The 11,236-nt window shown below is 39.2% G+C and overlaps 1 protein-coding gene across 1 annotated transcript; it reads right to left on the reverse strand.

The window, feature by feature from the left end:
- Nucleotides 1-4,291: 4,291 nt before the first annotated feature.
- Nucleotides 4,292-8,438, reverse strand: IL17A (interleukin 17A). Its single transcript, XM_017498688.2, has 3 exons — nucleotides 8,355-8,438; nucleotides 7,023-7,219; nucleotides 4,292-5,881 (listed from the first exon to the last, which is right to left on the reverse strand). The coding sequence occupies exons 1-3, from the start codon at nucleotides 8,379-8,381 to the stop codon at nucleotides 5,644-5,646; spliced, it is 462 nt and encodes a 153-aa protein (XP_017354177.1). The 5' UTR covers nucleotides 8,382-8,438; the 3' UTR covers nucleotides 4,292-5,643.
- Between the last annotated feature and the right edge of the window lie 2,798 nt (nucleotides 8,439-11,236).

Below are 11,236 nucleotides of genomic sequence, written 5' to 3' on the forward strand. Positions count from 1 at the left end.
CTGCCTGACCTGTACTTTCTCCCCTTTAGTGCTTTGAAAATTTTACTTCATTACCTCTCAGTGTTATGTAAAAAAGTCTGATGTCAATATAATTTTGGTTCCTGATTAGATATATGATATATTCCTTCTGAATATGAGTCTTATATGTTCTTTATTTTTAAAATTAAAAAGTTTGAATATATTTTGGGTATATCCTTTTAAAGTTAATTTTGTCTAAACCTAGTTTTCAGATGTACTTAAATAAAATTCCAACCCAGGAATCATTTTTTCCCATTGAATCTTTCCTTATTGTCTCCTTAATTTATTCAGGTTTCTTTTTCGAAATTTCTGTTTTTCACATAATTTTATCTCTGCTCCTTATCTTTGTTATCTAAGATCAATTTATATGTATACATATAATTTAAATAATATATGTAATATAAAACATAATTGTATATAATATATAAAATAGATATTATTTAAAAATATATAAAATACATAGTATATTATATAAACTATATAGTATATTATATAAAGTATATATTATATAAATATATAATATGTAATATGTAATATATAATATATATTTTATGAAATATATAAAATATTGTATAAAATATTATATATTACATAATACAAATATATATGCTAGGATATAAAATGTTATATATTTCATAAAATGTATATTATATATTTTATAAAATATATAACATAAAATGTGTATTATATATTTATAAAATATACAATATAATGTACATTATATAAAATATATTGTATAATATGTAATGTATTATATATAATAACGTGTAATGTATATTCTATATAAAATATAATATATATAATATATATATTTTTAGACAGGGTCTCACTCTGTTACCCAGGCTGGAGTGCAGTGGCATGATCTCAGCTAATTGCAACATCTGCCTCCCAGCTTCAAGAGATTTTGTTCCTCAGCCTCTGTAGTAGTTGGAATTACAGACGTGTGCTACCACACATGAATAATTTCTGTATTTTTAGTAGAGGCACTGTTTCACCATGTTGATTAGGCTGGTCTCAAACTCCTGGCCTCATGTGATCCTCTTGTCTTGACTTCCCAAAGTGCTGGGATTACAGGTGTGAACCACCACACCCAGCGCCAATTTATATTTATCACTAATTTATTTCTTTGTTGATCTTCATCTGTATTCTGAGATAGCCTCTCAAGGGGCTTCTCCATCAGTGGTTCCCAGAGACCGGTCTATGGATGGCTGCTGGAGAGGATGCATCAAAATCAGCTAGGAAACTTGTTAAGAATAGTTTCTCAAATTTCATCTCCAGAGATGCCTTTTTGCTTAATCTGATTTTTAAAAATGTGTTGATATTTTCATCAGCTTAATGTTGCTGAGAAATGGGAAGACCAAGGCTATTCCAGGTAAGCAGGAAGCATAAGCAAAGTCCCAGATTGTGAGAATCAGTTAGGCATGGCATTAATACTGGTGGCAGGGAGGGAGGATGGTGGGTTGGAATACTGTGAGAGGTGGACTGGGCCAGGTCATAGAGTACCTTCTGCGTCATGCAAGAGAATTGGCACTTTATCTTATAGGTATGGTGGAGGTACTGAGCAGTAATTAGGGGATTCATGTGATGAGATTTACATTTTAGAGAGGACCTCTTGAAACATGGGGAGAGATGGAAGAGTGACAATCGCTGTGTAATTTCAAAACATAGGTGTGTAGCAGTTAGTTGTGAGGTATGTCACATGTGGGTTGCTTTATAGTATGTTGACTGCCAAAGTTTGTAAAGGATCTTTTAAAAAAATTATTGTAGATTCAAGGTTATTTCTACAGTACTGCTACTGTTAATTGCACCCTGGACCTTTTTCCACTACAAAGTCGTCATGTAACAGCTCAGCTCTTTGGAATTACTGTGGGAAAATGTCATGCCTGAGCCTTCATTCATCATATGTGTGATGGCAGGAGTAATGCTATGTGTTACTTATGAAATCCCATTTCATTTTCTTTTCCGTGGACACACAGAAATATTTCATTTTCCAGTCTCCACTGGGTTTAATTTAGGTCTGTGGGACTGAGCTCTGGTCAATAAGATTGGCCCTTAAACACTGCATGTATAGTTTTTGGCCTTCTCTTTTCTTTCATTGGCAACATATCCAACAGAAATACAATGCTAGCCACATTTTAACTGTATATTTATTGTAAAGACATTAAAAAAAGTAAAAAGAAATAGGTGAATTTGTAATAAATTTGATATGTTTAACCAAACACATTTTAACATTTATCAATATAAAAATTAATAAAAGATATTTTACATTAAAAAAACCTATTTGAAATCTAGTATGTATTTTACACATAACACAACTCAGCTGGTACTAGCCACTTTCCGCATGCGCAATAGCTACAAATGCCTAGTGCCTCCAGTATTAGAAATTGCGTTGCTAGATGGTGCTGTAGAAGTCAGAGCCTCTGTGTCAGTCTGGGTCTCTCAGTGACCAAGTAGAGCAAAGCTCCCTGATGATCCCTGTTGGGATTGTAACATGCACAAGAAACAAACCTTTGTTTTTTTTGGACTTTGTCTGTTGCAGAAGGTATTAATTACTTACTCTGACTAGACCCCCCTACAATTTGAGAGATGCTGAATTATTAAATATAAGAATCAAGGCAGAGAGGCCAGTTAGTGTCATAATATAATGCAACTGCAATAGCAATCTTGGAGTTAGCGAGGAAGGTGAGGACACATGAGACATTGATGAAGAGTTGGTCATTGATTGGATGAGGGTAATAAGGGATGATGCTATTCCAGTAGATGATGAGTAGATGATGCCATTCCAGTAGATATAAAAGCAGAAGGAGAAGCCAGTATGGGAGTAAAGCTAGTGAGTTTAGTTGTGTCTCTGTTGATTTGGAGGTGTCTATGGACTATTGGTTCAAGGTTCAGCTGAGTATTGACTGCTACCTGCCATGTCAGGTACTGATGTTTCTGCTCTTGAGGGACCATAAACTGGCTAAATAGGTAAAGCTGATATAGTTTGTATGGTCAGTGATAAAGGATATGCACAATGCTTTTGGAGGCCATAAGAAAGAGAGGGACTAATCTAGTATAACAGGCAGTGATGGGTCCAGGAGTCTCCTTAGAGATGAGACTTAAGTAGAGTTTTAAAGTGTGAGTGGAACAATAGGGGTGGGGCAGTGTGGGGAAGGCAGCATGTGACCAGAGGGACAGTAAAGAGAAAGTGGCAAGGGCACTCACAGCAGAAGGACTGCAGAAGGGACAGGCATTGAGGCCAAGAATAGCGTGGTGGTCACCACAAGAAGTTCACCACGACTAGAGGGTCAAACATCAGGGAGGAAGCACCCTGTGAGAGAGCGGGAGAGGGAGCAGGGTCAGATTGCTGGGGGGCGCTTTTTGTTATATTTGAATTTGCGTCATAGGTACAGGTTGGAGGATGGATTGAGAGATGGGAACAAGGGCGGCAAAAACAGGTGGAAGGTTGTAGCAATCATGGGGGAGAGAAATGAAAATAGATGCAGTCCTTAACCTGGGTAGTATGGTATTGGTGGGGAGAAGGGGGTTCACTGGAGAATTTTTGGAAGTGCATATACAGTATTTGGTGATGTGTGGATATTAGGAATAAGGGAGAGGAAGAGGAAAAAAGATTCAGGGAAGCCACATAGATTTCTAGCTTGGATGACTAGGTAGATGGTAGTGCTAGCTGGGGAAAATGAAGAGAGAATAAAAGCAAAGTGTATCAGGGGAGGGGTACATGGAAAGCAACTGTCTCTTCCCACCCCAGTGCCCCCCACCCCAAATATAGTAGGAAATAATGGTTTATTATTAGGTCTATGTATTAGTGGGAAATATATGTCTAGTGGGAAATAGATATATAAATATTTTTGCAACCCCCTCTCCCAACAGAAACAAAAATGTTTTTTTCTTTTCATCACCACCATTGAGGGAAAGCTTGAAAACAAGGAGCAGGTTTTCAGCGAGAAGCTTGAAAGCGTAAAGGCTGTGAGGAACTATCCCTGGCAGCTGCCTGGGGATTTCCTGTAGGAAGATGGTGACAGGGATGGTCACAGGAATCGAGATGTGAGCAAAAAATGACACTGAGAGGAGGTGGCTGGAGAAGCTAACCCCTGGATTTCAAACCGAGAAAGAGGCGGAGAAAAGCCGTGGGCCTCTGGATGGGCTGGAGCATGCTGGATGGAGGAGGACGGAGTGAAAAGGGAGATGTTTCAAGAAGCAGGGAGGCTGTGGAGCGGCCTGAGAATTTCCAGAGGCCTTCAGAAGTAGGGCAAGATAGCACGCTGGGTGATGGGGGTGAAAATGGTTATGACATGAAACTTGAAACTACTCTGGAATTGAATGTGATTGAGTTTTTATTTTACTTGGGCTGAACTTTTCTCATACTTAAAGTTCATTCTGTCCCATCAGCTCCTTTCTGGGTTGTGGGGTGCTTGATTAGACAGAAGCCAGGCCCTGGGAGTGTGGCTTGAGAAAGAGAAAAATATTTGTCTGTTGATCACTGAGGGGCCTTAATCTCCAAAGGAAGCCTGAGTGCAGGGAGACAGACTGGACGTTGTAGTCTGAAAACAATGTGTTTTCCCAGAACTTCTTGTATTTTGGGGAGAGTTTCATTTTCCTCATATGATATTGGTAATGACATGCCATTCCTCAGGGCCATTATTTTATTTAATTAATTCCTTTCAAAATGCTTCTGTCTAAAGCATTGGCTAATGGTATGAAAGCCTTGGTCGTCAGTCTTTAAGGCCTGTGAAATCGAGAACTTGGAATTGGGTCATTCCAGGTCATTGTTACTCAAAGGCATGCTTTGTTTTGCTTAGAGGAGAATTTGTGTAACTCTTCCCAATAGAGAAGAGCTGAGTTTGCTAAAATACATTTAATGAGAATGAATAAAGAAACATTTTCTTACCAAACTTTATTATCACAGAGGGATTTTATTATAAGGGTTTAACAGAACAGAGAGTTAGACTTGCTGTATCACTTGTAAAACCTCAACAAGTTTCAAAATTTAAATTAATAAATATGAAAGGAGGTTTAGTCTTTCTTTTCAGCCATGTTTTAACTTTTAAAGGACAAAGAGGAGGAAATGCTGTATCTGTATGTTGTAAAGACTCAGAAATTTTCCACTACTATTTCATTCTATCTAGCATTTCCCTAGGCAGAACTGATAATCACACTTTTTCACCTTTTTTCTAAATAATTAAACATAAATAGGTCCTTAAATAGCTCAAATAAATAAAGGTTTTACCTTTTAAATAATAAAATTCCCAAGCCCGAAGTCTTGTTTCTTTAAAAAGACATACAAAATAAAGTAGATAATCCATTAAAATGGAATCTTATATCCCAAATTTATCTCAGGGCATATTAAATACATAAATAACTTAAAGCCTTTAGAAAAGTATACAAAAAGCAAACTAGTACTTAGTCTAAACCTTCCTTCTTGAAAAGAGGGAAAGATAATTCAGATCTCATCTCTTAGCCAAGCGTTACCTCTGAAGGCTCAATTGGATGAACTGCTGTAAGAACTCTAATCAGTTTAGTCAGAAATGGGGCTATGTCTTTGAAGGATGAGGGTTCCTGAGGGGCCAGGCCAGCTCTCCAGAAAGCCTAACTGCTTTGGGGAGTGTGGGATTTGAACCAAAGCTCTTAGGCCACATGGCGGACAATGGGGGTGACGCAGGTGCAGCCCACGGACACCAGCATCTTCTCCAGCCGGAAGGAGTTGGTGCAGTGCCGAGGCTCCCTGCGCAGGACCAGGATCTCTTGCTGGATGGGGACGGAGTTCATGTGGTAGTCCACGTTCCCATCAGCATTGACGCAGCCCAAGTGGCGGCACTTCGCCTCCCAGATCACAGAGGGATATCTCTCAGGGTCCTCATTGCGGCTGCAGAGGGGAGAAAAATCAGAAGGAAGGTGAATTTCTGGTAAAGTGGGAAAGAAATAAAACAGGAATACATGAAGAGAGGCAAGTTCACGGGGTGACAAATTATAGACATTGCAAATTCTTTAAGTGATGTTAGTTTGAAGAAGAACTTTGGGGACAATTTTGGATTTTTTCAAGCACATGAATTGTTACAGAAAAGAAGACAATGATCAGTTTTCCCCCAATTTATTTGAAGAATGAATAAAAGAAGGTAGACTGAGACCACAGAAAGAATTTAAGTTTGACACAAATGATAATCTTTTAGGGCATATTTGACAGACAGAAGAAGACCAAAGGAAGAGTAGACTTGGAATCATCTAGAATAAGATAGCTGTTTATCTGACTTGATGTTAAGTGTCTTTATAACCTTCTCTTCCCTCTCTCTTTTAGCTGAGTGAATGATTTGCTTTGACTTTTGAATTGATTTATTTTGATTCTTCTTAGTAATGGGAAGAGGAGAAGCAATCCTACAATCAGACCAATCTATAGGCTCCACAGAACTGAGACTTATTTGTATAAAGTCAAATGATCAAAATACATTTTGTATCTAACCCTTGATGGGGTCTAAATACTGTGTATACTAGGGACACAGCAAGCATAGGTGTGTTAGGGAGCAGATCAAGACTATGTAATACACAAAGGAGTAGAAATACCCCAGTGACACTTATTCCACTGGGATTCAAAAACAAAAATATGCAAAAAAGAAAAAGTAAAACGCCCAAATTACTAATTATTTGCAATAAATCTTTTCAATGGTGGTGCTGGTTAAGAGAATAAAAACATTAATCCCCTTTGATAAATGTCTATTTTTTGAATAAATAAACAATAGACGGGGTCTCGCAAATATTAGAATAATTAATTTGGATTGGTTATTGGTGTCAGTAACAATTAGCTCTAACAGGATAGAGATTATTGGAGGCTGTCCTGTGCTTTGTTAAAGAAATATGTAGAAAGTTTTAGAATCACTCCTCTGCACAGTGGTCCTTCCAGGTTTGACTGGTAATTCTAAATGAATAAAACCATCCTTAAGGAGATTTAACCAGCAGTCTGATGCATAAGAAGGATGAAGAATATAGCATTTTAATCTGGAACCCTTACGTACTGGAGATTCCAAGGTGAGGAGGATCGGTTGTAGTAATCTGAGGGCCTTTTGGAATTGGTATTCCGGTTACGGATGTTCAGGTTGACCATCACAGTCCGGGGAAAGTTCTTGTCCTCAGCATTTGGGCATCCTGGGTTTTGTGGGCTTGTTATTGCTGCCTTCACTGTCGCCTCCAGGCTCAGCAGCAGCAGCAGTGACTAGAATTGAATGGGAAAGGAGGGAGAAGTTGGAGATTGGATTACTATGTGGTTCTTTTTGACACATTTAATTGTGATGAGGATGCATTGCTAATGATAGAGAACATACCAGGACAATCTATACTACATTTTCAGATCAGTTAAAAATCTAGGTAGATGACCAGCATAATGTTAACACCATGGCTTTTAAATTTTTTTAAAAACCAGTTTCAACATTCTTCTTTTGGCTTAGAAAAGACAGGTTATCCATTGGCTGGCAATAATTTTAGTAAAAATGTCAAGTCATGCCATGTCCTCAGCCTATCAGCACATGCATCATTGTCAGGTCTGTGAAAGAATAATGACTTTGATTTTTGAGGTAGGAGTGATCTCCTGCACCATTGTTCTCAGTCCCACATTCTGTGAAACTCAATGTGCAGCCAAACATTCACATTGAAAGAAAGAGCTGTAGAAAATCTATGTGGTATCAATAATCATGCTACAAATGCTGTTGGTGCTGCTGGCAGACATCCAACTAAAAACTCGATCTCCTTCATGTTTTCTTACTTATATTTTCCAGTTGGTCTAAATTTAACATGTATCGAGTCTATAATCAGATATCAAAAAAGATACTTGAAGTTAAATATGAAAAAAATATAAACCCATTTATTCTAAAACACAGTTATACATATATCTAGTTAGAATACATAGTTTCGATGTATCGAGAATACGGTATGAGACAATGGAACCAAAGTCGCTGCTACGGCTTTCGAAATCTTAAGGATAGTGACCCATTTTAAAGAAAAAGGATTAAAGAAAAATGCCGTGGGACAATTATACTAAATCCTTTGTACTCAGGAAAACAGACTTTCAATAAATTTTCTTTCTTACTGCACAGCACCATGTGACACTTCTTGTGTGGTTTAGCCCCAATATAGCTATCTTTCAGTTTTAATCTTATCTTTCAAACTGCTATATATCAGTTCTTGAAAATGCTACACAATGGCGTAAATATCTACCAAAGCTTTCATTTCCTATCCTACATATACAGTATTCCTGGATCTCCATAGTCAGAACCCAGCATTTCATGCCTAAGGTCTGGAAATATTATCTGGTCCAAATCAACAAGAGCATTGCACGTTAGTGCAGGACTCACCACCAATGAGGTCTTCCCAGGAGTCATCGTTGCTTCTCCCAATCACCTGGGGATGGATGAGTTTGTGCCTGCTATGAGATGGACAGAATGTAGCACTATCACCTCTCTTTTTATAGAGCTTTTTGCCTTCTGTGGTCACTTACGTGATGTGTCGCAGTGGGTTCAGGGGTGACACCATTTTGGTTAAAATTTCCGCCCCAAATGAGGTCATAGAACCTCTTCTTCTGAAGGAAAATGGAAGGTAGAAACTCATGTTCCTAAAGACCATGTCCTCTCTTCATTCTTACTTGTTAGAAGCTGAGCAAAGGGGATATGCTCTGGGTTTGTATCATGTATTTATGAACATATATACAGCTGCCAGAGGAGCTATGCTCTATTTTAATGGTTCATGGGGAAATAAAAGTTTGACATAACATGTAGGTTTTCTGGTGTCATGCACCTTGATTTTCCATTTGATCTTTCTTTTCCTCACAGATTCCTTGGCCAGATGTTGTAGAGACAATCCCAGAAACTACTCAAGTTCCCATCATATTAAAAAAAAGAGTAAATAATAATGACACGATATATCCTATTTAATTGAGTTCAACAACTCTCTTGTTGAGTATCTACTCTGCTCAAGGAATAAATAACCAGGTTCAAGAGACACGAGATTCACTGTTAAAAGCATGTTCTAACTCTGCATGCTACTAAGCAACTTGGTATTTTGAGGCTCCATCTCATGCGGTACTTCCGAAGGAATAAGATGGAGAGGAGAGAGTGAGGGGAGGTGGCGGGGCAAAGTGAGGAGAGAATTGACAATGGGGGTGGAGGCCGCACATAGGTGATGAAGATAGAGAAAAGGAGGGCAGTGGTGAGTAGAGAGTGATGAGAACTAGAAGGGAGAGGAGACATGAGGGGTGATAACAAGGAAAGAGAGAAGGAGTTAGCTATTCTTTTCTCTCTACTCTAAATAAGATGAACTTGGACTGAGGTCCTTGAGAATAGCTCCTTCTTAGGAATACAGAGGACTAGCACAAGGAAGGGCCAGCGGATGTAGATGTGGCTGGCTAGATGTCACCCTGCTCTGCCCCTACCCCCATTGAGGTGAATGATGCCTCTCAGATACTCAGGTGGTATCCCATATTCTACATGCTAACTCAGAGAGGCTGGCCAGTGGTTCCAACTCAATGGCTGGAGTGTAAAATAAGTTTGCTGGATCCTGGACCTGTTTGTCCTGAGATCCATTCCTCCCTGCCCTGCTCTACCTGTAACTCAGAAGGCTGACCCTGGAGGCTACTTACTCAAACTCCCCTGTCAGGTGGATTTCAGTTGGGCTCAGCCAAAGGGGAACTGGGGGACAGGTGAGTAAAACTGGAAAGTGGGAAGAAGGCAGGAGCTTCGTTCCTCAGTCTCCCGGAGGACCACTCCACTCCCTTTGTCCCTGCAGCCTTGGGATGGTAACAGCCTCTTGCTGATGGCAATCTCAACTACCAGTGTGACCAGTTCTCTGACTCAAACTCCCTCTTTCGCAAATGCCTCAAGGGGCTTCTGTTTCATGGCCAGATAAACCCTGACTGATGAATGAGGGAGACCATAAGCACTTGAATTTCAGTGATAATGGTAGATATCCTTGATAGGTGAAGCAGATACAGATGGAAGAGGAAGTAGGATACAGCTTCAAGTGACTTCTTTGGTCCTGATGTTGGCATCACTGTCTACCTACTTCTCAAGACAATAGTCACTGTGAGCCCTCCTGCCCCTCCTCTAGACATGACCAGGCAGCAATCTCAGAAGCTGCAGTGTCTCTCACATCATATTTTTACAGGTCTAACTCAGACTCTCACCCACTTGGACGAGCTATGCCTGCTTTTCCCAATTGCTTCCCTCAGACCATCTTTGACATTCTCGCAATAATGATTCTCAATGCATGGCTCTCATTGTGGCTTTTCTTCTGCCATTAGCTTGCATACAGAATAAAGTGTAAAAGACTCTTAGCATTTGGATTATTTGAGTTTGTGTAACTTCCTTTCTAGCCTTACCTCCCACCATGCCCCAGGACTTGGGCTGATGGGGTCCTGATTTTTCTCCAGGCCTTCTTTCAAAGCTTACCCACCCTTTTCAAGGTATTTTCTCTGAAATGCCCTTCCCCATCCTCAGGTTATCAAAATGCTACTTGTCCTTCAAAATCCTGTTTAAATGTGTCTTCTAGGTCTGGAGATTTTTCTTGATTACTTCAGTTGGAATAAATAGTTTCATCCATCACATACCTCTCTAGTGACTTTTGTTTCATTTTGTAGTGTGTTTTATTTCGCTTTAAAAGCTATGGGTAAGACGTGTTTATTTCCATGTTTAGATTTTACTGTCAACCTTCAAGGCCAGTGTGTTCTTCATCTTTGTGACTCCTGTGGTGCCTAATGTGGCCCTTTATACAACATCGGTCTTCACAGACCACTTTTGTGTTGCTTGTCCCTCTCTGTTACAGGGCTGTTCATGCATATTTCTTGTGTATTGCATGCATTTCATTTACATATTGAGTTTCTTGTTTTCATTGTAGGTCATGTCTTGCTAGATTGCAAGCTATCTGAAGACAAATAGTCTTACTGGTCTTTGTATCACTTAGCATAGCGTCTAGTAAATAGTAACTGTTCAATATTTTGATTAATCGACAGTATGAATAATGCTATTTGAGAAGTTCAGAATTTTCTATGTTATCCTTAGAACCCACCTGCATCCCAAAAGCCTACTGAGTTGTCTAGTGCCTTGGCTCTGCATTCTGATCCTTTTGAATGTAGTGTGGTGAAGCTATAGCCTATTCTGGATCACCCTGGAGTGGAGGATTCCTTGTTGTTGCTTTCTGGCAAAAACGAAGGAGAGGAGAATGTGCTTGCTGTCAATTATTTTGA

The sequence above is a fragment of the Cebus imitator genome, unplaced genomic scaffold (genome assembly GCF_001604975.1).
Source record: "Cebus imitator isolate Cc_AM_T3 unplaced genomic scaffold, Cebus_imitator-1.0 Scaffold248, whole genome shotgun sequence".
Lineage (NCBI taxonomy): Eukaryota > Metazoa > Chordata > Mammalia > Primates > Cebidae > Cebus > Cebus imitator.